General features: G+C 39.6%; 1 protein-coding gene across 3 annotated transcripts in view; it reads right to left on the bottom strand.

Annotated features, from left to right (window-relative positions):
• Positions 1-27,981, bottom strand: part of VAV3 (vav guanine nucleotide exchange factor 3) — a 254,278-nt gene that overhangs the window by 143,379 nt on the left and 82,918 nt on the right. For all 3 annotated transcript variants that reach the window (XM_050962383.1, XM_050962385.1, XM_050962384.1), the window contains exons 3-8: positions 20,010-20,068; positions 16,428-16,493; positions 14,742-14,850; positions 9,626-9,718; positions 9,449-9,517; positions 1,449-1,552 (exon numbers count right to left, since the gene is read on the bottom strand). In XM_050962383.1, the coding sequence (XP_050818340.1) occupies positions 1,449-1,552; positions 9,449-9,517; positions 9,626-9,718; positions 14,742-14,850; positions 16,428-16,493; positions 20,010-20,068 (500 nt within the window). The remainder of the gene's footprint in view (positions 1-1,448; positions 1,553-9,448; positions 9,518-9,625; positions 9,719-14,741; positions 14,851-16,427; positions 16,494-20,009; positions 20,069-27,981) is intronic.

Raw genomic sequence — 27,981 nt, 5'->3', positions numbered from 1 at the left:
TAGATTTCAAAGGATGCAATGAATAAATTCTGTTACATAGGATTAGCCAGGATTAATTACATCCACTCTTTTTACAGCAACAGCAGGTTTTGCAAATTGATTTAACAGCTTCTATTGAGTTTACATTCCACGAGGCTTTTGGGTCAAGATAATAGCTAACATATGTACATACAAGAAATTCTTAACAGCAGTCAGAGATCAGCATGGTATCCACTGGTTGATTTTTGTAAAGTTACTGGAAAGAATCCAGGTTTGTACGAGGAACTTCCTGTTCCCTTCAGTAACAATTAATTCAACTCTTCTCAAACTGTTCTAAATCTTTAGAGATGACTCCTCTTTAAACTGTAAGCTCCATCTTTGGGGATCACAAGCCTCAGTTACCCCCTTGTCTTCTATTTTTAATCTTTCTCCTTCTTGATCATCTTCTGTTTAGCACTAGCTTCCACATCAAAAGTGATGATACTAACTGCACATCTTTCACCTTTAATTATTATTTTAAACTCATACTGCAGTACAAATAGAGCTAGACCCAGTATCTCTCCTCCCTTGACAAACTAAACTTGTAGTTTCCTCTCAGCTTCCTTAAGTTACATTGCTTCTTTTGGAGAAAAGGAGCATCCTGAGACAACTCCTGCTCCTGTAATTCCCCTCTACACTCAGATCTGCCATTTGCTTTCACTAACCATATCTTTCCAATAATCACCCTTTCCCTCAGTCTGTCACCATCTACACACACACATACCACTGTCAAAAGCTCCTCTTCTGCTGAAACCTTCATATATGGCTTCATTTCCACTCAATGTGATTATGGCAACTTCCTTTCCCATCTTCTCCCCAAAATCCAGATTCAGGCGTTTTCTGTCAGCTTATAGCGTCTTTCTCACAAGCATTGTGTGACTGCATCAACCTCTTCTCAAACAACTTAGTTGGCTCCCCAATTATTTCAATTTCCAGTTCAGAAGTGACTTCATTAACACCTTCCATGGACCCCCTAAGACTCTCCTCAGCCTGTTTTACCCTTCTTTCCGACCTCTGTAATGCCTTGCCTGTATCTTTCTGCCTTATTTTATTTCTCTCCCCATCTCTGCTTATTTTATCTCTGTACCTGTATTGCTTATCTCTATAAAGCATTCGAAGATAGTTTTTATGCCAGAAGCTGTGAAGAATTAGTTATATGATTTCATATAAAATATGGATGCTATTTTTAAATGAAAAAGCGGTGACAAAAGCACTTGGGGAAAAATGAACAATCCATTCTATAAAATAATAATAGCACTTCCTTCGTACTTTCCACATTCAAAGCCCATTGCATATACTGATGCTGTTACCCATAGATATTCAGTCCAATTATATAAATGCTTATGAAGTATTTAATCATAGAGAAACATTTCAATGGAGTGAGTGTAGGTTATCACTAAAGTATGTAAAAGTTAGTGTATAAATATTACCTTTCCTTGTAGTTAATAAAAATTTGATACAGGTTCTGGTCATTTTTGTTTACAATGGAGTCAAAAATGTCCTGCATTAGACTTCTGTGGATTTTCACCAATTCCTTAAAAACAGTAATATAAGAAAAAAATGAAAATGTAAATAGAACCCCTAAAGCTTCCAGAGTGAAGATTTGTGTCTCCATGTATATCTGTTAGTTCCAACAAACTAAAACAACAGATCACTTACGAGTAGCTGCTACTTTCAACATTTGCTTTGAAATGCCAGATCTCCCATACAACGTGACAAGGGAAACTAAACTCAGAGACCTATTAATGGCTAATTTATTCCAACTTGAAATGTGCACTGTTGGTTCATCTTCATTTTATAATGATAATTTTAAAATTAAGCAAGTCAAGTTAATGTTTTAGTGACAAGACAAAAGTAATGATTCGTTTCCCTGAGCTGTGAAAAAACAGTTTTGTACATTACATCGGTCAATTAGTGGTATCCTGATACTAAGTTAACTGCAATCACTATAAGTGTCTTGATAAAACGGACCGCTAATGGGCCAGGAAAAAGACAAGGATGCTGAAGAAATACTTGAGCCAAGTTATACTGCAGCAGAAATTTTAAGATTTTCAGTTCAAGACCAGTATATAAAACACAGTACCTAATGACAGTACAAGGTAACAGAGCTACAAATGCAATATATAGAAATGCTTCAAGGTGAATATATTAAAATAGGGATATATTTTCCCAGACTTGTGCAGGACTTTAACTAAACTGCCATTGAATCAGAGAAAAAAGGTGGGTAAAGTAGTATCTTTTACTGTACCAACTTCTGTTGGTGAGTGAGACAAGCTTTCGCGCTTACACAGAGCTCTTCTTCAGGTCTTGGAAACGTACTCAGAATGTTACAGCTAAATAACGGTGGAGCAGATAGTGTTTAGTAGTAAACACATATTTCGAGGGACCAATCATGGTGAAGTGACCCATTATTTTCCTTAAAGGACTCAAGAAATACTGTTAGACCATATCTATACTACAAACTGTGTTTGACAAAAGTTACATCAGCGAACAGCCACTGAAGTTAGTACATCACTCATGTGCATATTTGGCTGCTCACGTAAGTGCTATGCATACTCACTAGGAGTGCTTGTGTTGTGTGAAGTGCGGCGCATCACAAGTCGGTATCCCAATGTGCCACATTCCACCGTCCGGCACAATGCCTTTTGGGAAACATTTACAATATGTTGTGGGAAAGAAATTACTTTCCCAGGGATCTCTGGAGCTAGAGGTCAAGTTCTCACGATGTAACTTTCTCCATCCAGCAATACCCCCAAATTTTTGTGCCTTTTTTAAAAATCCCCCACACCTGTGGAGGAGGAAAATCTGGGGAACTACAGGCCAGTCAGCCTCATCTTAGTCCCTGGAAAAATCATGGAGCAAGTCCTCAAGGAATCAATTCCGATGCACTTAGAGGAGAGGAAAGTGATCAGGAACAGTCAGCATGGATTCACCAAGGGCAAGTCATGCCTGACTAACCTAATTGCCTTCTATGATGAGATAATTGGCTTTAGCAAAGCTTTTGATACACTTTCCCACAGTATTCCTGCCAGTAAATTAAAGAAGCATGGCCTGGATGAATGGACTATAAGGTGGATAGAAAGCTGGCTAGATCGTCGGGCTCAACGAGTAGTGATCAATGGCTCCATGTCTAGTTGGCAGCTGGTATCAAGCGGAATGCCCCAAGGGTTGGTCCTGGGGCTGGTTTTGTTCAATATCTTCATTAATGATCTAGAGGATGGCGTGGACTGCACCCTCAGCAAGTTTGTAGATGACACTAAACTGAGAGGAGTGGGAGATATGCTGGAGGATAAGGATAGGATACAGATGGACCTAGACAAATTAGAGGATTGGGCCAAAAGAAATCTGATGAGATTCAACAAGGACAAGTGCAGAGTCCTGCACTTAGGACGGAAGAATCCCATGCACTGCTACAGACTAAGGACCGAATGGCTAGGCAGCAGTTCTGCAGAAAAGGATCTAGGGGTTACAGGGACGAGAAACTGGATATGAGTCAACAGTGTGCCCTTGTTGCCAAGAAGGCTAACGGTATTTTGGGCTATATAAGTAAGGGCATTGCCAGCAGATTGAGGAACGTGATCCTTCTCCTCTATTCAGCATTGGTAAGGCCTCATCTGGAGTACTGTGTTCAGTTTTGGGCCCCACACTTCAAGAAGGATGTGGAAAAATTGGAAAGAGTCCAGCAGAGGGCAACCAAAATGATTAGGGGCTGGAACCCATGATTTATGAGGAGAGACTGAGGGAACTGGGATTGTTTAGTCTGCAGAAAAGAACAATGAGGGGGGATTTGATAGCTGCTTTCAACTACCTGAAAGGGGGTTCCAAAGAGGATGGATCTAGACTGTTCTCAGTGGTACCTGATGACAGAACAAGGAGTAATGGTCTCAAGTTGCAATGGGGGAGGTTTAGGTTGGATATTAGGAAAAACTTTTTCATGAGGAGGGTGGTGAAGCACTGGAATGGGTAATCTAGGGAGGTGGTGGAATCTCCTTCCTTAAAGGTTTTAAGGTCAGGCTTGACTAAGCCCTGGGTGGCATGATTTAGTTGGGGATTGGTCCCACTTTGAGCAGGGGGTTGGACTAGATGACCTTCTGAAGACCCTTCCAACCCTGATATTCTATGATTCTATAGCACTTTTCAGTGTTTGCTCTCTACAGGATGCATGATTCTCCTGTCTTTGCAGGCCTGCAGGAAGTACCACAACAATGGGGAGACATGAGTATTTGTTCAAGGACAGTTTTCTGAGGGGCATAATGAAAAACAATTCAAGGTTCTTGTTGGTATTCATAGAGCAGCTGCAGATGGTAGAGCACCATCTCTGAGCCCAAGAAACAAGCACTGACTGGTGGGATCACATCATAAAGCAGATTTAGGATGAGGAGCAGTGACTGCAGACCTTTTGGATGCAAAAGCCCACATCACAGGATCTGTGTGCTGAGCTCACCACTCAATTCTCCACCGAGAGGTGATCACAATTTGGAAGCTTGCAATGCCAGATTGCTACCAGTCAGTGAATAAATCATTTTGGAACTGGGAAATCTATAGTGAGGGGCCATTGTCATACAAGTCTTTAGGACCATTAATCATCTGCTATGCAGGACTGTGACTCTCAGCAACCTTTAGGAAATAGTAGATGAATTTGCAGCAATGGGGTTCCTGAACTGCATTGGAGCAATAGATGGCATGCTTATCCCTATTTTGGCATGAGCTCACCTTGCTACAGAATACATCGACAGAAAGCATTATTTTTCTCTGGTTATTGATGGATCACCAGTGGCCAAGGAAGGTGCACAATGCTCACATCTTTAAGAACACAGGACTGTTCAGAGAGCTGCAAGCAAGGTCATTCTTTCCCTACTGGCAGATTACCATTGCCGAAGTAGAAATGCTGATAGTGATTCTGGGGGACTTAGCCTACCCTTTGCACCTGTGGCTCATGAAGTCATACACTGTCCACTTAATACCACCAGGAAAGATTAACTATTGGCTCAGCAGATGCAAAATGACAGTTGAATGTGCTTTTTCTAGATTGAAGGGGCACTGGTAGTATTTACTCATGAGATTGGATCTCAGTAAGAAAAATATCCCAATGGTTATAGCTGCTTGCTGTGTCCTGCATAATATTAGTGAGGCAAAGCTGCCACCAGAGTAGAGGGCAAAAGTGGAGCATCTGCCTGCTGACTTTGAACCTTGTGTCTACAAGGACTATTACAAGATCGCAACACAAAGCTATATGGGTGAGGGAGGCTTTGAAAGAGCATTTTAACAGTCAGCCACAGCAGTGTTCTCTGGGCCTGGAGCTTTGGCGCTGCTAAGAATTGTAAAGCATTTGCTGTACAATTATGAACACGACTAGGTATTTTCCTGAAATTATGAATATTGTGATGTTAGATGTGCATTTACAATTACAGTTTGCTTTGATTATCTCTATGCATTCTGCAGTATCTGTTGTGAATGAAGAAAGATAAATTTCATTCTCCACAAACTGAACTTTACTGTGTGAGGGAAAAACAGTGCAGAAAAATCAATGTGCAAAAATAACTACAGGCAACATTACACAAATGTTTAACATAACTTAACAGGGTGATAATTTAAAACTATAAAGGATTTAAATATTTACGTTCATTTGAGCGCACAGATATAGACCACTGTGGCTACAAATAAAGAGACTGTGATTCACAATCTGTGTATGTGAAGCTGTGGTTTTCCTAGCTGTTCTCTGGCATAGAGTGGTAGAGGTACTGATGTCATGCCGTGATGCCATGTGGTATGTTTGGGAGTATGGGAAACAGTGACTGTGGAGTTCTCCAAGACTGAAAAAGGTGGACATATTGGTTAATCAAGGTCTGCAGCATTTGGTTTGCTGCCTGTCAATTCCCATGCAGTTGGTCATATTGACCCCACAAGTCCTTTCTTCATTGTCCAATGCAGCATTTCTTAGTCCTCTTCTTTCTCCTCCTCGTCAGGGTCAGGTGTTCTGCAGGTGTGGAAGGGACACTCTCTCAAGGCCACCATGCCCAGAAGCTGCTGAAAAAACAGGCAGGTACCACTGGATTTATAGTCACAACAGAAAGGGAAGCATATGTTTCAAAATTCCCTACCCGTATTCCTATGGACGCTTTTTACAAGAAACGCTTATTCACACTTAAGCTTTGGGTCACGTCAGCACAAACTGAGTATGGCCTGCCAAAAGTGGTAGGGGGTGAAGCGGATTTTCTATTGCATGAAGCTATAAAATTTCAGTCTCTATTTCCATGGTTACAGCTATAGAGCAATGGCACTGAATACTGGCACTATTTTTCACAGGCGGTGGTGATTTGAGCTGATCTCACTCCTGAAGGTGACAAAGGCACAGAGAACACAGCTGTAACTGGCATCCTGAAGCCATCCAGGCCCATACACCTCAAGCCTGTTGATTGTAAAGGTGCCAGCTGAACTCATCGCAGAGTGGCATTGGAAAGTGTCCTGCCATGGAGGAAGAAATAAGACAGCCATCCCTAGAAACCTTGAGGAAAGGATTGCAGAGTATCTTCATGAAATTTGTATTGAGATTGCTCAGAAGGATAAAAGGGACATCCCTACACATGTAAACGAAGTGCTCCACATGGCTGCACTTAATCCACGCAGGAATGAAAGCACATGCCAATTCTACCACTATCTGTTGTAACTCTATCACTTCTTGTATGATTAAAACAGTGAAGAGTCAATGCCTTTTTCCTGTTCATTTGGGGATGGGCCAGGCACCATCTTTAAGAGTAAACATTGTAAGGAAAAATGCATGCACAAACTTACTCAAGTTCCCTTCCCCTTCATTTGGCTCATTCACGTTCACCTGGCAGGATTGGCTACACTGTGGAGGAGTCTTAAACAGGTCCTGATTTGCAGTAAGGCTGGATTCTCCTCTCTGCACTCCACACTCCTTCTCCTCGCTGTTCATGGCATGGGTCTGTGTCTCACACTCCTCTGAGGTAACCACAGTAGTCTGTGGAGTCTCCACCAACTGTGACAGAGTTCCTGGTAGAAGCAGTAGGTCTGTGGCACAGCATCAGATCTATTGTTGGCCTCCCTGGCAAAATTCCTTAAGTTTCATGCAGCATTGCTGCTGGTCCCTGTCATACCCCGTTGTCTGCATCCCTCATGCAATCTACTTGCAGATGTCCACATTTCTGTGGTTGGTCCATAGCCATGCTTGCACGGCCTCTTCTCCCCACAGATCCAGGAGATCCAATACATCCTGTCTACTCCAGGCAGAGGTGCATTTAGTATGTGGAGCCAGAGTGGTCAGTTAGGCAGTTGCATGCAAGAAGGATGAGTTACTAGGTATGCTTGCCAAGGTGGGCAATCCAAGAAAGGCATTCCAAAAATAGGGGGCTTTAAAGGGGGCAGGGAGGCTTCTGGTCTCTGTGACTCCTGGGCAATGGAGTTTAAAATTGCCGCCAAAGCGATCACTGTCGCAGGGAATGGGGCATTATGAGACAGTTGCTAGAGGACCTCCAGGTTCAACACAGGTTCCAATACTCGCACTGTGTCGACCTCAGTCGGGCAGCCATGGTTCTACGCCAATTGGGGAGGTGGTTTTACTTCCTCCTTAAAACAGGGTGTTTACATCAGCCAGAGACAAATTCAAGTGTAGACACAAGCACACATAGGTCCCCATAAGGTGGCTTACATCGAAGTAACTGTGTAATGTAGAGCAGACCATAGATCAGGCCTAAGGCAGTTACTAAACTCCTGCAACTGTAAGTTACCAGCATCAACTTAAAAAAGTATGAATTGCATCTTTTTTCTGAGTATGCTGGATTGCAAAGTCTCCAAAAGTCAGTGTGATATCCCAAAGCATATGGAGTTCACACAGATAACCTCAACACATTTCAACTCAACAGGAAGTTTCTTAGAGACTACAGAATTTTTTTTAATTTTTTTTTTTTTTTTTTTAAACAACTTTCCCTGTCAAATTCCGAGTATAAGGCTGTAAGCTATATTGATTTTTAAATGTCTTCAGTGACAACACATCGAGGGTAGATACCAATGAGAATCTGAAAGCTTGCTGTAAAGTCTCTTCGGAAGCATTCCTGCAAATCAAAATACTGTGTAAACATTCTCTACACTGACTCAACGCTCAGGCGTAATAGGCTGATGATGGTCATGTGCTTTGTAAATTTCTGAAGAGACGTTTTCCATCTTATCTACACAAAATATGATCTATGTTTCTCTATTATGCATAGAAGGATGTGAGGAAATTCATACATGATTTATGTCTAACTTAAATTCAATCAATAAAATACTTGCATAAAATAGATCTTCTAAGAGTTACTGTACGGTTATAGTGCCAGATCCTCAGATGGTGTAAATCAACAAATATATTCCAATGTATACTAGCGGAATATCTGGTCTATTCTGTAGTAAGAGGAGGCCCTGAGATATAAACCTTGGTATCAGAGGCCCGGTATGAGGCCTAAGGCCTGAACTAAAGTAATGGTCAAGGCGTTGCTAACAAAGCAAAGTTAATCTGTGAGCTAGAGGCAGGCCCTGCCCACAGAAGCAGGTAAGGAAAGGGCTGATGTTGCATAAACATATATCTATATAGTGTATTGAATACCAGAAGTATAAACACGGTACCAGGACACTCTGATACTGGAACATTCCACAGATAACAAGGAACAAGCTGACTCATCCCAATGACAGGGCCAAAAGGGTAATATGATGGATAGAGTTGTTTTGTTCGAAACAACATGTACACGGTGAGAGGCGGCACCTAGCTACATAAAGGGGTTGCACCTCAATACATCAGGAGTGATGTGTAACTTGTTTGTACCTGTGTATAAGAATGCATCCGTGGGGCGGTGTCTTTGTCCAGCCTAGGGGGCAGTGGAAAGTCCCGCCACTGACTGACCTGAGTCCATTGCCAGGGAGCACATATGTACTGGCTAGCTGCACCTTAGCAGCACCTTAGACTTCGTTTGCCAGGGAGCTGGAGACTGTGTTTCTCTTCAATAATAAACCTGGCCAACATGCCTTCGTACGTCACTAGAGTCTGTGGTCACTGGGGGTTCTCTCAGGATCTGCTGTGTCAGCTATCTGAGCAGAGCTGGGACAGCACACAGAGGGAACACACGCACGCAGCCGATTGATATCAACATTGAACAGGGCAGAGCACCACACCGGTAGCATCTGACAACATATACTATTGCTCACAATCTACTGTGGCTGTATGCAAAAAAATTTTCCTCACAGTAACTATAAAAAGACAGATAAGGTCAAAATCATTTTCACTAAGATGTACAGTATCCTACTGCATATACAAAACAGCTTTGAAGGGAATTTGCACATCACATTTCAAGTCATCACTTTGTTCAATAGCATGTGACTGCACAAAATGATAATCGGACACAAATTCTCTGCTGTTTTCTTTAAGTATACGATTACTTACAGGAATGTTGATGAACACTATATCAAACTCTGATGCTGAGAGAAATCTTTTCAATGGCACCATGAAAAACTGTTAAGAAAAGTGAACATTGACTGGATTAATATATTCTCTATTCCATTATACAATTACATTATTACTATATAAATAACTATTCTATTAGCATAAAGTTCAGCTTACTTTCTCTATTGACTCCAAAGTCTCCGTGTATTTCTCTTCTGTCTGTTTTATTTCAGCAAGGCAACAGCTTCTTATGTCATTTTCAGTACATTTCTGCAATTAGAAGCAAGTTAAGTTTAATTCATTTGTGGGCACCTCTTGTACAACAAACTCTTTTATTTGTTTACTGTTTGGCTAATAAGACACATTGCTTGTTGGAAATTTCTCAGTATTACAGTTTCAAAAGATTGTAACAACTACAAAGGGAATAGTTTTTAAAAGCACAATTAGCTGGCAACTTCCAGAATTTTAGTAGTCCTTGAATTTTGATAAAATTTGGCTTTCAGTATGTTATATTTTAAGGTAGACAATACCTTCATCCTTCTTATATATTTTTTACAATAATATAATGAGATTAAGATGAAACATCAATCCATATTTATTTAATTTGGGCCTTTATTCACAACAGTGAGCAGTTACTCATAAAAAGAATAGGAGTACCTGTGGCACCTTAGAGACTAACAAATTTATTTGAGCATAAGCTTTCGTGGGCTACAGCCCACTTCATCGGATGCAAAGAATGGAACATATAGTAAGGAGATATATATATATATATATATCTATGTATATATAGATATATACACACACACACACACACACACACACACACACACACACACACACACACACAGAACATGAAAAGGTGGGAGTTGTCCTACCAACTCTAAGAGGCTAATTAATTAAGAGAAAAAACTTTTGTAGTGATAATCAAGATAGCCCATTACAGACAGTTACAAGAGGTGTGAGAATACTTTACATGGGGAAATAGATCCAATGTGTGTAATGGCTCAGCCATTCCCCGCCTCCATTCAAGCCTAAATTAATGGTGCCTAATTTGCATATTAATTCAAGTTCAGCAATTTCTCATTGGAGTCTGTTTTTGAAGCTTTTCTGTTGCAAAATTGCCATCTTTAAGTCTGTTACTGAGTGGTCAGAGAGGTTGAAGTGTTCTCCTACTGGGTTTGGAATATTATGATTTCTGATGTCAGATATGTGTCCATTTATTCTTTTGTGTAGAGGCTGTCCGGTCTGGCCAATGTGTATATATATCTCCTTACTATATGTTCCATTCTATGCATCCGATGAAGTGGGCTGTAGCCCACGAAAGCTTATGCTCAAATACATTTGTTAGCCTCTAAGGTGCCACAAGTACTCCTGTTCTTTTTACTCTGAAACCAGTTACTCATAGTAGTTAAAATCAACGAGACGCTCACGCCAGTAACTGCTGAGAGTAATGGGCTCGCATCTAACTCTTCGTGTTTGTTTATAATTTTTCCTTTTACCTTTTCCTTGCATTTAGGTCCATATTCATAATCTGTTCTGAGTCAAGATCCAGCTACTGTCCTTAGGGCTCTATCCTAAAATCTTTATATGTTGAGGTCTTTTTGTTGTTGTTCTTTACCAGACTCTGGGATTGCCTCACTCTAACAGGCCTGCTTCAGTTTCCTGAAGGTGTGCGATCAGCAATATAGTGCAGTTGGGGTATCACACAGAGCAGAAGCTGATGGTCATGTTAGATTTGAACATCATGGGCCCAATGCAACATTGAACTTATCAAGGCTGAGCACAAAATGCATGTGCTGGAGTTCAGAATACCAAGGCATCAGAGTTCTTTTTCCAGGATACAGACAAATATGAAAGAATGTGTTTCAAAAGATTCCTAAAGAAACATTTGGGCAGGTGTTGGCTAGCTTGGGGACTGGACACAATTCCTGGATTGCTCCTGCATGGACATTTATCATTCATGTCATTGTAAGGATTGGATTCTCCACACCCAAAAAAAACCTCAAAAAATAATAAAACAATAATAATAATGTAACTTGTCTCCCCTAAAGTCTTTCCACCTTTTCTCTGTTTCCTTCCAAATTCTATCCAAGCTCCTCATTCACATCTCCAAGGATTTTCATAGCTGCTGCCCTGCCTGTATCTCAGCTCATTGCCTACCGTAATGAACCCATGTGCAGCAGACAAAGACAATTACTAGATACATTTGTTTCACACAGAGGAAGTCAGGACTAGAACCCTGAGACTTTAGCTTAAAAAAAAAACAACACCACACTGGCCTCTAACCCTTGAGCTAAAGGAAGACTCCTGTAGCTGTTGATCATAGTAGAAAGTCTACATCCACTCCATAGTCTAGTTACTAAAGAGCAATGTCACTCACTCAGACAATAAAAGTCACACTACTATTCCCCAACCCCTTCATGTTACCTATGTATTTTCCCCCGCCTATCACTCCACATCTTCTTTCAAGTAGTTCCCTACATCTGCCTCCTCCCTCCCACACACTAAACCACTTAATTCTCTTCCTGCAGATCCCTCCTTCAAACCTATTTCTTTCAGCCTAGTGGGAAAGATTTAGATAGTGTGGGGAAGATGCTGCGTGTGGTGCATTTCCTTATCAGTTTGAGGCAGAATGAAGTTCTCTGTGAGGATGCAGAGTCTGTCACAGTCAGTGAAAACCTGGTGTGTGGACATGAAGTTATGATTAAGAGCTGTCCCCAAATGTGGTATTTCCTAGCTATCAAAGGTTTGTATTAGAGGGAATGTCACACTTTACCCATGTCAGTTCCTTTTAAACAAGTTTTGGGGTTTCAAATTATTATTTTGATTGGAGTCTATCTTTAATCTCTTCTTTGTGAGCTATTTTGTAAATAAAACATGTATGTATTACATTTCCAAAAGTGGTTTGTATAGCTTGGGCCCAACTGTGCAACCCTTATTTATGTTGCTGAGCACTAATTCATGAGAGCAGCCCCAATGAAGAGCCCGAGTCAACAGGACTGATCTGGTCTGTTGGTGCTCACACAACACATATTAGGGTTGCACAAGCGGGCCCTTTTTGTGAGTGTTACTATTTAACACATCAATTTGCCATCTATAGCAGATGCTATAATATCTTGAAATTTGAATGCAGGAAGTCATGACAATGGTCAAAGGGACTAAAAAGGGTTGGGAAAAAACCCAACAGTTTGCTCAGTACACTGAAAAAATTGTTCTGTGGCAGCAGTCTGCTGGTACAGGAAACTTAGGTACATCAAATAAAAAAGGAAGGTATAGTTTTAAACTGATATTTGTTCTTCTCTAACTATTTAGAACACCAAACACATATTTCTAAAGCAGTTTCATTCTTTTAAAATTGATTTGCAATTGCAAGTCACCTCTAAGTTCCCTATGCTAGTGAATTTCATTCAAAGGACTCAAACAAAAGAATTGTGCCAATGTGTAATGTTACTGTGCATCATATTTGCAAATCTAATAGTAAATTATTGCCTACTAAGACAGCCATCAAATCCAACAAAGATATACAGTGCCAATGAAACAAACATAATACATCCATTCTTCCCATATCAGGTATAAAAATATGTGGACATAATGCAGCATGTTTTAATCTACTGTTCTTTTTAATTCGGACATTAATATTAAACATTTTTAGATCTTTAGTATTATTTTTTCTTCCCACAAGCAAATTCACACTATGTCTGCCATTCCCTCCTAAACTCTCCCTGTTATGTCCACTAAAGCTGCATACCCAATGGTATTTCATTTATAATAGGCAAGAAAGAAACAGAGAGTTTGCAAAGTGGGAAATATGTGAGGCATCATCAACTGCTAGGACTGAGAGAAATATCCATAATAATACCTGAAATTCACATGGTTCTGAGTTCTATTGCAAACTCAGACTAAGATCATTGAAAGATCCACTGTAGTTCACATACATTTCAAGCAAACAACTGAGCCGAGCTGCTTGATCTGATTTATGGTTATATATTGACATCATGCAAAACTTGTACTTTTAACTGAGTTCTGGTATAGGTTAAACCAAAACTTAAACCTCAGGAACTGATCAAATCTAAACAAAACAAACCACTACAAACTGAAGCTCCCAAGTTTCACAATATTTTACACATCACTTATTTTACTTTCAGAAACTTGCATCACATCAGTACCTTAAAAGTGAAATGTGCTTAGTATAAAAATGTGTTAGAAAAAGTAATGATGCTCTTAAATTGTCATTAAGATGCATAGTAATTGGCAGAGTCTAGACCTACATGAATCATACTGAAACAAGTCAAAAATCTTTCCAAAGAAATAGTCTTCTCATATCATAATGGTAAATTCTCAGGATCACAACAAAAACACATTGTATGAACTGCATGAGATACCTACAACTTGCTGCTTTCATAACAGCTGAACACAATAAAACAACCTTCAGACCTTTTCATTTTCTCACTTCTACAAGTTATTATATCACTGGAATTCGATCTGGAAATGTAGATGGTGAGCTTCCACCTTAAAACACGCAGCTTCCTTAAAAAGTGCGTGTCATCACAACAGCACACGAAAGTTTTGCAGGTAAGCCAAATGAATACTTGTAAAGAGATGAATAGTAGGTTATTAGAACGGGTTTTGACATCACTCCTCTCCCAATTACCAGTCCATTAAAAATGGCTAGTGAGTAAATTTTGTGCATAGGCATGTAAATTTTCATGGCAGTTTTGTAAAACTGACACTCTTGTATATCTATATGTACAATATACATGTTAGCTCTCTATTTAACTAGTTCATGACTAATGTTGCAAAATGGCCAAAATTATATGAGGAACACTTTTTTTTTTTTTTAAGTAGCATTCTTTTGAGTATTTTTTCAGATGGTCTTAACTCAAGAAGCTAACAAATCTTAATATCCATACCTAACTGGATCTTACATAAATATCTTACATAAATAACGATTTCTTCTAATGTTCTCTTTTTACTGTTGAAATAGTGTTAGTATTTCTTTCACAGAAAGAATTACCAGAGTGAATCTTTGACCCTTTCTCCATAAGAGAATGTTGGATTTCATAGCAGGATAGTTATGATCCACTGCATATGTTACATGGTCACTGCACACACATGTGAACTCAACCATAACAACAAAGCAGATTTGAAGTATCTAAATTTAAAAAAAATTACTTACAGTGTTAGCGAAAACAGCTAACAAGTTATTTAATGAATGCTAGCAAAATTTAACTTTCACACTGCCACTATTTCTTTATGAATATATCTGTAGTCACTCAAAAAATAGAAATCATACAGGTTGATGTGCTGCTTCATCTTTCATTAAGTCTTCATATACTTCCCCACCTTCATCTTCTCCATAGACACAATCATATAACTCTTCATCCTCATCGCCACCACTTTCACTAAAAGAAAAAAAAGGAAAAGCAATGACATAAAGGATCAAGGATTGAACAGGGATTACAGAGTCAACACTAGGAAACAGAATTTACCAAGTGTCTGGGTTTTTACAGTAAATCTAAAACAGATGAATGAAAAAGAACACTCAAACTGAACTAAACCACAAAGGGACTATACAATCAATAAGATTTTTTTTTTTACCTCAACACATTTAAAATCTGACCTTTTAAAATTAACACAAGTTTGAAGAAACAGAGTTAAGTTTCAAACCATGATAAGACTTGAAATAAGGTTTAAGGAGAAAATGGAGCACTGAGGTCTTGCTACCTAAGTTACAGATGAGCCTCAGCGTCAGGTCAAATTAAAATCTATCCTAAAATGAGTGAATCCCCATGGACTAAATGGGACTGTCAGTTCCTCCAACAGCATTTGGACCCAGAGAGAGATCATTAAGGTGGAATTATTCTTGTAAAATAAATTTCACTAGTTAGGGGGAAAACCCAGCTTTCTCAAACTGTTTATATTTCTTAAGAAATACACACTTCTTCCAATTGTTTCCTATCTATATTTTAGAGAGCATCTAACTATTACAATCCAATGTATGGTACATGCTATCTGACATAATAACCAATCCAAAATAAATCCACTGTAAATTTTTTCATGTGAATCCTAAAACAGTGCATCAAAATAGAGGCTATTGCACCTAATACTGTAATAGATTTCTCTTTTAGAAGCATATTTATTAACTATATTTTTAATGCTGATGCACATATTGCAAAAAACTATAAATCTTAAATGGTAACTTTTGTATGTAATACCAAACTTCTTGTTCTTGCTGAAATCATATTTCAATCCCTTTGTATTAAGATTTTGTGTTTAATAATATTGCCACAAATTTTGGCAGAGCTGTATGATTTTCTGCATTGTAAACTGTTAGACTCGGGAATTTCAACTGCTAAATTTATGTGTGTCACAACTGAAACATAAGGATTTTTCACAAGATTTTAGTCATTGTAAAGTGAGAGAATGTCAAGGTCTGTTAAAGCCTGCTTTGCTACTCAAACAGAAGCAGCAGGATGGCTAAAATATAAACCCTTTTTCTTCTGACTTTCCCTTGTATGTTAATGTATTCTGCCCAAAATAGCAAGCATCCTGCAAACCCTTAACTGCATGTGGCAATTTACTCAAGTGACGAGTTCCATTGGATACTGTGGGATGACTTACATTAATAAAAATACATATACACATAATTATCTGCAGGATCAGGGAAAAGCATTCACTGAGGCTGTCATTTAACGTAAGCATTCTGATGATACAAACAAATAATTCTAGAGAGCGCACTGATACTTCAATTTATCAACAGATCCCCTCAGGAAATACCATCTTATTTTCATATGTATGAAAATCAATCATTAAACTAAGGCACTTTTTCTGGACAATTAATTCTTCCTTTCTAACCAATCCTTGGTCAATCAGATAAAATAACTTATTTTATAACAGTGTATTTCATCACGTCATTTAAATAATAGCTACATATCAGAAAACTAAAAGCTTTCATTCTGCTTGAAGATTTACAACATACTCTAGTAAATCAGGAAGGCCTTTGTAGATATCTTCATCATCAACACTTTCTTCTGTGGGGAATGGCCTATAAAGACAAAAGATAACAGTATTAATCAAAGACAGAACCAGTCTGGGTGTTCAGTTTGGGTGGTATGCTGCTGAAATTTCAATTTGGATTAATAAGTCTGTCAATCTGTGTGTGTCTCTCTCTCCCTTGATATTGTGGTTTACAGGAGTTAACAATTAAAAAAAATTGCCACGCATGCAGGATGGAACTGTTACATGTAATCATGAATATAAATCAGAGATTTTAAAAGCAAATGTTAAACACTCTATATTTTCAATTAAGTCTAAATTCCATGATTTTCAAAGGATTTTTTGTTCATTTGTGTTTTAAAGCCTTGACTTCTGATATTTTGGGTGGGTGAATGTGAAAAGCTTGAAAGTGACCAAGTCAAAGTGTGGGCTCTGTGGAAAGGTGAGAGAAGGTATAATTATGGCTCCTAGTTTGTCAAAGTGTGAGTATCCAAATACCATTCTAATTTTAGGAGGGGGAGACCAGAGGGGCTTTGAAACTTACTATCAATCACTGGGTGGCTGGCCCTTTAGGGGAGTTGGGCCCAGCCTCACCTGTGATTAATCAGCTGCCTTCCAGCTGAGGCTGTGAGGTCAGGGTTCAGGTGGTAACTTGGAACATCACCTAGTCCTTATAAAAGCCAGCAAGTAGTTGAGTTGAGAACTGCAAGAGTCCCTGGATCAAGGAAAAGAACCCAGTTTGATTTGTATGATTCTGAGGAAGACAGCCTGTAGAGCATAAATCTGTAGGGAGCAGGCTAAGATGGAGAAGGGAGTCGGGGTTCACTCAGACTCTAAGCAGCTGTCCTGTGAAGTGCAATCCTACAGGGAGCAGATAGGCCTTTGCAGAAGACCCCCAGGAGGAAAGGACATGGTTGATTGTATAACACAAGTTCAACAATTTTGGTTTGAAGACATAAAAGTGAAGCCCTGAAGAAAAAGGAGGAAAAAAATCCTGTGGCTGGAGAGTGTTCTATAGTGCATGGGCCGGTGAGATCCTCCGTGCCCCCGCAGCAAACACTTACACAGAGTGTAAAAAGGAATCTGCACAACACTGCTGCTCCTGCTACCTTTGCAGAAAATGAGGCAGGACAGTAGCTGAGCTCTCACCTATCTGTTTCCTGCACTGTTGCTACAGGGCTCAAACAATAGGCAGTGGGCTATGTAAACAGAAGGTTCATATCACTGACATCTATGGGAGCCATCTGTGTACATTATAAGGCAGTCTTTGACCCTTATTATATAGTTATTTTCCCTCCAGAAACTATGTTTCTGTAATTTTGGCCATTCACCAGTTCATCTTCTGCCTTAGCACCATGTGGAAGGCCTAGTGCTCCTCAGCAAACATGTAGAAAGGAAAGGCAGAAAATGCCCTAGTAGGCTCCACAGAGTTCAAGGTTCAGAGATCCTTGGTTACTTGTCCAACAAGGGTCCAACAGGTCATCATCCACGAGGTGCCTAATAATGTCTGATTTAATGGAGGAAATTTCTTTTGCCTTAGGGGATGCCCTGTATTTCTTGCTTTCCCTTCTTTTTCTCTATTCTCTTTCAGTTTTACAGGTCAGGTGAGGTGGGTATGGGAATGCACATTGGGAGAAGGAAAACTGTCCGAATGTGTTGACTACCAGTAGCAGATAAATATTGAAAATTCACCAGGCACTTATTAGCTGGCCTACTAACCAGACAGAGACAGAATCAAAGAAGGGACCTTGAGAGGTCATCAAGCCCAGATCCCTGCACTGAGGCAGGATCAAGTGTTTGTCCCACTTGTTTTTAAAAACGTACAAAGATGGGGAGTCCACCGCCTCCCTTAGAAGCCTATTCCAGAGCTTAACTATACTGTAGTTCGTAAGTTTATAGTTAGAGCATTAAAGAAAAGGATGTGAGGTGAGGGCCCTACCTGAAAGTGGCGTTGAAATGGGAATGAGCTGGCGAGAAGCACAGCAATGTTGTGCCTAATGCTAGGATTTCTACCAGAATGTCATGAGTTTGAGGGCTCCGTCCTTTGTATCAAGCTCTGACTCACGGGTATCAGATGAACATGAAACTCCATACTCTCTCTCTCACCTCCTAAGATGCTGGAAAGGAAATGGAGATTTCTGTCTCTTTTCCTCATTCATTATTCCCCAGCTATTGTGAGGGGGGAGGGAGGTCTCTTTCCCAAACTCTCCTTTTTCTGATCCTCCTCAGCCATTAAAAACTCTAGGCTTGCCTTTGTTGCCATTGACAGATTTCCCAAGCAGTAGCATGAAATTGATATTCTTGATATTTTAACTACTGCCCATAGGGTTCCAAAGAGCAGTAATGAAAATTGAGTAGAACCTTGTAAATTTTTGCTCTGCTGCTGCTTGAGAAATCTGTCAGCTGCACCAGAGGCACTGAGAGCTGCCTACTGGCTCAGGAAAACACTTGAATTTGGTTTACATTCAGCTGACATTTGGAAGGTTATCTTCACAGCCATAATTCTTGTAAATATGTTTATTATTATTTGAAAGAGATTTAATATTTCTTAAACTAATGAGCTAGGCCCCAAACATTGTAAAAGAAAGCACCTCAATACCACTGGTAAGTGCCATTTTTGAGCCCTACGCAGGAGTATTAGTTCACAACATAAATAAATACCTTGTGAGGAAGTCTCATTATAACATACTTAAAACATGCACAACAATTCCTTTATGCTGTATAACTGAGTACACACATACAGCAGGTTATCAATAGAAACCCAATACAATTTCTTAGAAAAAGTTATTTGTCACAAGTTATATTGTTTTAAAACAAATATTTTTGTCAAAATATTAAGAGCAACTGGACTATATATTATAGACAAGCCATTTGATCAATTTCAAATTTTAAGTTGCTTACATGCAAAAGAAATAATCTTTTAATAACTTATTTTTTGTTTTATCTACGACTGTTTATAAAGAGCCAAATACATATTTCAAATATGGTTTAAAACAAAGCTGTGAGTGAGACTTACGCTGCTATTTCCATTCCAAAGTGAATTTGAACAGACAAATTATAAACTCTTGAAGCAAGTGTTTTACTCAAAAATAGATATCGGTCTTTAGATACAACAACAGCACAAATGGCTGTTCCTTAACATAGCTGTTTGCTTCTAAATATAGAGATTACAGACAAACCCACAAAAAAGGTAAAAGCAAATTTCCAGGCAATGACAGGGGAAGGGAAGAAGGCACCTTCAGCTCTTAATTCTGGAAAATGTAAAATCTCACTGCACATTGCACAGTAGCGTGAATTAGCATGCTGGAGATTCAGCATGAAGGAGCTTCGATTTGCGGGTTATGTCATAAGGATTTCATTTAAACATGTAGAGTTTTAATGTCAGAACTACTGGTAATGCTACTCTAGACAAGAACAGACCTCTAGATACAATTAGAAGCACAGAAAAAAGAAAGCTAAAACAGTGCAACTAAGATCATAATTCTTTTAATTGTATATCATGGAAAATGTTACAGTACTTGGTTTATAAATGATAAAATGGAAGTTTAGTAGCACAATGTCATACCTTATTCCTGTTGCTAATGCCACAGAAGTGCGAGAAAGTTTTGAAAGTGTTTCTATGACCTGCAGAAAAAGGTAACAGAAAATATTTGTTTAGTTGTGGAACAGAAATTATATTATACTTTGTACTCTATTTTTCAATTCTGTAATAAATTCCTGCTTAATTTGCATCATACACCACAAATAGTAAGCACTCCGGATCTGGCCCTGCAAAGTGCTTCATGCCCTCAACTCCCAAGGTCTCAGCAGCACTCAAGATTAGGTCTTTAGCACTTTTGGGGGTCAGGGAGGGAGGGGAATGGAGAGAATGGCTGTTGATAAAGAGTAAGTTTAAACAATTTAAATAGATTTCAGAGTAAAAATAAAATAGTATTTTTAAATCCACAACTAGCAGGTTCAATCTGCATTTAGACATGAATGAAATGTTTACTAGATGTTATCCTGGAGACTGCCATGAGAAGGCTGTTTTTTAGCCACCAAGAAAGAAAATATTCATTCCAGCTATTCCACCAACTGACCAGAAGAGGGAGCCATAAGACAACTCATTTTTAACATGTTTCTCCTGAAGAAGTTGGCAGCAGACAGGAAGCAAGTCCCGGCTCATCTCTAGAAAATGAAAACACTCTTGGAGTTTCATTTTAAGGAGGGTGCTCAAGAACATACATCAAGAAAGAGAAAAATACACGGGAAAGTGGAACAATTACTTTGATAGTATGTGTGGAATTATTCTCCAGTCATCTGCAATACAAGGCGACCTTGTGGTCTGCCCACCAGTTAAGATTTGCTCTGTCATGCATAAGTTCTCCCACTTTGAGCACTGACTGTTGACTGTAAGGCTGGCAATTATCGTTTTCCAGAAAAATTGAATCAAATGAGACCCAATGTAAATGCCTGCAACTCCACTGAAACCATAAGAACGGCACCCAGTTACACCAGGACTGAATTGGCCTGATTGCTAGTCCATATTAAGCTAAGCCTTGCATATCAGAGGAACATATTTCTAGGAATGCCACATTCTATGAACCTGGCGTTGGTTGGACATAACCCTCCACAAATAATTAGTATAGTAGCCTGCTGATAAAACTGCAAATTAAGACCTCATCACCCACAACAGAACAACAAGGCAATGTTTAGAGAGAAAAACTATGTGCTAAAACACACAGTAGTTATCAACTCAATGCACACACTACAGCTAAAAAAAACTCCATAGCTAGTAAGTATGGCTGGTTGAGAAATGTTCGACAAAACTTCTTTCATCTGAAAATGCTGATGCATTGAAACCAAAGCTTTTCATGAAAACATTGGCTTCAATTAAGCTTTAGTCGAGAAGGTTTCTCAGGTCAAAGAGAGATGCCCACCCAAGAATAGCCAACTGTCAGATGGTGAGGGCACTCACCTGAGATGTGGAGACCCAGGTTCAAATTTCTGCTCCAAATCAAGTAGAGCTGTGAACACCAGGCTAGAGAGTCAGTCTCTCTCTCTCTCTCAGACCCAATGAATATTTGTACATACAAAGTAGAGGAGCTTCAATATGAGACAGTGAGAGAGAGAGAAAACACTAACTCTACAGCTCAGGGCACTTACCTGGGATGAGGCTCCTATCAGAGCTTTGCTGAAATCATACCACCTCTGTGAAATATTTCACTTTAGACAAATGAAAAAATTCTCACTGGAATTTGTACATCAGAACTTCTCCAACTAGCTCTTGTTAGCAGTACTGGCTATACACACACAACATCTTCTGATTTTGCAATATGTCATATGACAGTAGGTTATTCAAAGCATTGTGCAGGAAGCTACAATACATCTTAGAAGAGGCTCCACACTCATGGATTACAATAGCCCTATCTTTAATGCCCATTACATGGTATTTCACACTGTATTTCTTATCTCCGTCCTTCATTCTTATTTTTCAGAGGACCTGAATATTCTGTTTAACTGGAATTAAAGAATCTTTTAGGATTCTCAGCTTTCTTCTCCAGAATACTTCCTCCCAGCAAATCATACACACAATAGGCTACACTGCACAACTGGACTTAGCTGGATTTTAGCTCTAGGTGCTAACTTGGATTGTAAGCTCTTTGGGGCAGGGGCCATCTTTTTGTTCTGTGCGTGTACAATGCTCAACACAACAGGGCTCTGGTCCAGGACTGGGGCTACTTGCACTACCGCAACACTAATAAACAACAACAGGAGTGCATGAGACTTTGCTCCCCTCAGAGACAAGTGAGTGGGGAATAGGCCGGGAGAAAGCAGTCATAACTCTGTGCTGACTGACTGCAGGAGATGTAGGGAAGAAGTAGGTTATACTCTTAAAAGGACTGTAACAAATTATTCATCCAGTATAACTGGGGAGGCACAATGACACAAGGGATCCCTCCAGGGACAGTGCAGCTACAAACTGCCCCTTATTCGGGGTTGATTCACAAATGCACAACCTAGATCTGTTGTTTGTTTGTTTCAAACACTTCAATATTTGTGTATGAGGTTTTTGGGTGAAAAGATTTAATTCAGCAAGTTTACTACAGCTCACTAAACAAGAGAAAAACTCCCTTCTGACACTTTTCTAGCAGAACATGGGAGCCTTCAGGGAAAGAGACAGTCAAACAAATGAAGAGGAAGCTCTGCCTGTATGCTATTTTTACATTTCCTTTACAAGCAACTCTAAATCTTTGAGCATGAGCTTATGCACTGCTTCAGAAGCACTTCGACACATCAAAGCCAAACTCTCATTACTAGAGCATAACACCCAAGACTGTTTTTCAGTGCATGATGAGTTTATGCAAAATAGGGCATGAAATTCAAACACAGGACACTCCAAAAGGAAGTGTATCCTGGACTGTTCCCCAGTGGGTGATGTGTTCTTGATTCATATATTTCAAGCATAGTTGGCAGAGTGAATGGGTCTGCACAAAACATTAACTTTTACTTCATGAAGTTCTCTGACAATAGTTTTTTTGGGACTTAGTATTTATTATTGTTTCACCTGATTCAAAACCAAAAACTGCAACAACTTGGATACACGTGCTGAACAGTTGTATATTAATGGGTTAAGAAGCCATTCACTTGTTAGCTGTTTGTGTATGCACATCTGTATCCTCTATTGAAATGTTATTTTGTAATTTCCTGCAGTAATATTCCTCAATAAGTCACATCAGCTATTCCTACGTGTAGTTATATCAACAGTACTGTAGGGTGACTCTTCTTCATCTTTCTCCAGTCATGGAGAGTTCGCCTAGTTTAACTGTGCTATGATAAGGCGAATGTGAGCGTTGTTGTGTTGATGGTGGTGTATTTTTAACAACACAGTCAACCTACAAGTCCTGCATTTCAAATACAGAATTCAAGTGTCTTCTTAAAACCCTTTCCCACTGATATTTAAGAAGACAACTATAAAAAGAAACCATATTGCAATGTAATACCAAATCTACATTCATCCTTTAAACAGGCAACAGTTTAAATACACTGAAGCACCTGGCCACACATGAAGAGTATAGGTACAATTAATTAATCATTGTTCATTTACTATTTACAGTATCTCAGCAATTAAATGCTTTGGTGACTGTAATCTTTGGGCCCAATCCAGTAAATACTACAGATTTGTGTTTACTATGCTTAGTAGGCAACTGAGGTCAACATAACTAGACATGATCGTAAGCTCTATACACTCAGGGTTGTTTTCAGGATTGGACCCATGTTTGTAATAAATACTGTATTTTAGCTATATAATAAATTAAATGTTTGTTTGTGGTAACTTCATAAACTGGAAGTTGTCTAATGCACTGACATCTTAATAGCTTTGACTAAAAGTACAGTTATTCTGTAACACGTTGGTCAGATTTTCAAAGTAGCATGGTTCCTATTTAAGCACTTAAATAAGCGTGAAATTTTCACAAATGCCCAGCACCCTGCAACAACCATTATGTAATTTATGGTAGGGCTTTGGAGCTGTGCTCCAGCTCCACTCCAGCTCCAGGCAAAAACCTGCTCCGCGCTCCAGCTCAGGGCTCCGCTCAAAAGCCCTGATTTATGGCCAGATTACATGCTGAGCTTTTTGAAGCCCTGACCCTTAATTCTTCCCCTAAAATGAGTTAAATCTACAGAGATTAGATAGATAGATAGATAGATAGATAGATAGATAGATAGATAGATAGATAGATAGATAGATAGATAGATAGATAGATAGATAGATAGATAGATAGATAGATAGATAGATAGCAGCCATTTCAGTAGCAACTACTATGGTTAACATTGTAAAACATTTCCCTTACAAACCTATTTTTACTCTTTTACTCTTTCTGAAACATCATGGTCTTTGCCCAAATGTTTGGGTTGTTTTCTTTTCTTTTTAAGTTTTACCTTTTATCTTCTCCTGGATTCAGGAGAAGATAAAAGGTAAATATACATTTTCCCCCATTTTATAAGTAATTTCACCATTTCCATCACACACAAAACTTGAATAACTTGGGATTTGTGCAGTTAACTGCAAGGGCACTGGGATGTTGCCCCTACTTGCCACAATCTTCAGACAGACAAGAGGTGTACAACGCAGCCCATTCACTGCCTCAATTCCTGTCTGTGGTTGGAACAGTGACCCCAGCCTCTGATACACTCATCTCTTTTTGATACTTCCTCTTGTAGTGCCCTGTGTTTTGGGGTGGGTTTTTGGTTGGTTGGTTGGTTTCCAGAGGTTAGTACTAGGTAACTAGGGAGAGTTTGTTGCTTTTACATGGTGGGAGGGAGGTTCTTAGGGATGTTCAGTGGTTTGAGGAAAATAATTGTTTGATGGGAGGAGATTATTTGGATGTATACTTTTATGTTTAGAGCTTTAGTCAGATGCTTGATATACTGGAATAACTAAAATCAAATGGAAAAATCTGTGAGGAATAATGCCTGTGAGGAAGCAAAGAGGTTTACATGCTATAGATTGAGCTACTTACACAACCCTCATTCTCTCTCGTGTCTGAGGAACTCCTATGCACTTTATGCAGATAACATGCAAGCAACCACGGCCAATGCTGCCACTCAATCTCACATCTCCGTTCTGTCTTGTTCACTCATGTAAGGTGTTGGGAAAAAAGAGAAAATATTCCCATTTTGCACATCTCAGGAGCATGCAGCTTTAAAAGATAATGCCAAATTGCACTACTTATATATTCTGAGTTGATTCATATTGAGAAACAATTATCTTTTCAAATTTATGACTGCTGCTCTGAGGAAGAAGGCCGGAGTTTCCTTTTACAAATCACGAACAATACTGGGTCAACATTTTATCTGACACAGAAGCGGAAAAATATATTCATATATTATTGTACTCTATTTGTTGACTTTTGGACCCATAGTCCTCTCCAGGAAGTGTTACTTTTACATTTGAATCTCTAATTTAGCTGACAGATGTGAAAAATGACACGTAGCCAAATAACTCCATAGTGACTACTCAACTGCTGATGTGAAGAGCACATTATTTCAGCAAAGGCTGCTGTTAACTTATGCTGAAAACTTCTCTTCGTCTGTCTTTCCTGATAATGTAAGACTTAGCATACTGTGCCAATTCAACCTACTTTCAATCCAACCACAATTCTTTGGGGAAGAGGAAAGGGACAAGGGCTCTTTGAAAAACAAACACAGAAGATATGTGCATCTGGGTAAAAATATTTTTAAAAAGAAAAAAATAGTAAGCATGATACCAGATCCTCACTTTGGTGCAAGGGCAGCTCTTAAACACAAATAAATGCAAATTATGGAAGACCAAATCATGCAAATCTGATAGTATCAAATAACACGATTAATGGTACTTGAATTCTACATGGGTATATGGAGATGCACAGAGGTTAAATCAGGAACCCCAGACAACAAGTTAATCTAGGCAAATGTAGGAATAGACTCCAGCAGTCCTGATTTTCAGGCTCCAGTTCTTAACTAATAGCAATATTGCCTCATGTGGTACGTGAACATTTTGTTAGCATTATTTCAAACATACAACAGTTTCTAATACTGTCTGTGCTTCCTTCACATCATTTCATTTACCCCTCACCTTACAATCTCTTTTTGATTTCTCTAGTTTTGTTTTGTTCCTATTTACTCCTTAGTTAAAATGACAAATGGAACATAAGTGGATTATGCACATTCCCTTCTTTAACTGCTTCCTTTAAATAAATTACAATCACTTTTGAACAAACTATTAAAGAAAAAAGTTGTAATTAAAACGGTTTACAGATTCATGGTACATTTTAACTCATTCAGGGTATGTCTACATCTACAATTTTGAAGCGCTGGTTGTTACAGCTGTATTAGTACAGCTGTATAGGGCCAGCGCTGCAGAGTGGCCACACTTACAGCAACCAGCGCTGCAAGTGGTGTTAGATGTGGCCACACTGCAGCGCTGTTGGGCGGCTTCAAGGGGGGTTCAGGGAACGCGAGAGCAAACCGGGGAAGGAGACCAGCTTCGCCGCGGTTTGCTCTCGCGTTCCCCGAACCCCCTGCAAACCGCAGGAAAGGAGACCTGCTTGCTCGGGGGTTCGGGGAACGCGAGAGCAAACCGGGGAAGGAGACCAGCTTCGCCGCGGTTTGCTCTCGCGTTCCCCGAACCCCCCTGCAAACCGCAGGGAAGGAGACCTGCTTGCACTGGGGTTCGGGGAACGCGAGAGCAAACCGGGGAAGGAGACCTGCTTGATTACCAGAGGCTTCCTCAGGTATGCTGGGATACCTGCTTATTCCACGGAGGTCAAGAAAAGCACTGGTAAGTGTCTACACTTGATTACCAGCGCTGGATCACCAGCGCTGGATCCTCTACACCCGAGACAAAACGGGAGTACGGCCAGCGCTGCAAACAGGGAGTTGCAGCGCTGGTGATGCCCTGCAGATGTGTACACCTCCTAAGTTGCAGCGCTGTAAACCCCTCACCAGCGCTGCAACTTTGTGATGTAGACAAGCCCTCAGATAAAAACAATACATGAGCACCAGGTGTTGAGCTCTGATAGCAGCAAAATAAAGGATTTTAGTCTTAAATTTGTACACTTCCTGCATAAATGACCACCCATTCATAGCAGGTTGCTAGCCATTTCATCAGTGACATATAGTTCTGCCTCATTTAGTATGGTTTTGAAGCCTCCGCTATGTCACATCCAGCCTCAGATCTCCACTCAACTATATCCATTCTCCCTCTCCTCACTGTCTTCTGCCTGAGCTGTACCTGGAGAACAATGGGCAGCCAACTTCTCTACACATAAGACTGCTGGTAAGGAAAGAAAATAGTGTGACCAGCTCGCAAGGGCATAGTAGAAAAATTCATTAACTGCAAACTGAGCCCTGGCTTCTGTGACTAAGAAAGACCTGCCAATGATATTAGATACAAGCCAGATGCCTAATGCCTTGACACAAAGGGCGATGGCAGAGCTATGACTGAACAAGATGCTTGTAGTTCTTTCAAAAATCTGACTCCAGCTTTTATTTGCAAGGATCCTTCAGAGAAACCGACACATCCATTGAGAAGGAGGATTTCTCAAACTAAGCGATATTTCAGAATTAATACAGGGCAAGTTCGTCATTCTTCTACCATGGTCCTTTATGTGTATATCTGATCCACACAGGCTCTCTTGGACCTGAATCCAGCTTGTTCTTCTCTAAGCTTCTTCCATTGCCTCTTTCATCCTGTGTAGTATCACCACTTTCCCCACAAAAGGCTTTCTCTACAAAAGGTACTCCCCTTCAGTTCATTACAATCAGTGAGACCTTGTTTGTTTGTTTGTTTGTTTCTGATAATTATTGTATCATGACAGAAGGATTCCATTATAGAAAAATGTATAGAATAGCATGCTCCCCTCTTCATCAATTTAACTGATTTTCAAAAGGCATTTGACAGCCTACACAGATGTACATTCTGGAAGTTTTTCAGTCCTACAGATCCCAGATAAAGTTATCAACATAATCAAGGCTATGTATAGATATGCAAAGTGCTATATAAGTGTGGACAATCA

Source organism: Gopherus flavomarginatus, chromosome 7 (genome assembly GCF_025201925.1).
Source record: "Gopherus flavomarginatus isolate rGopFla2 chromosome 7, rGopFla2.mat.asm, whole genome shotgun sequence".
In the NCBI taxonomy this organism is placed as follows: Eukaryota; Metazoa; Chordata; order Testudines; family Testudinidae; genus Gopherus; species Gopherus flavomarginatus.
The sequence above is the reverse complement of the archived record's forward strand: the minus strand, read 5'-3'. Positions and strand labels throughout refer to the sequence as shown.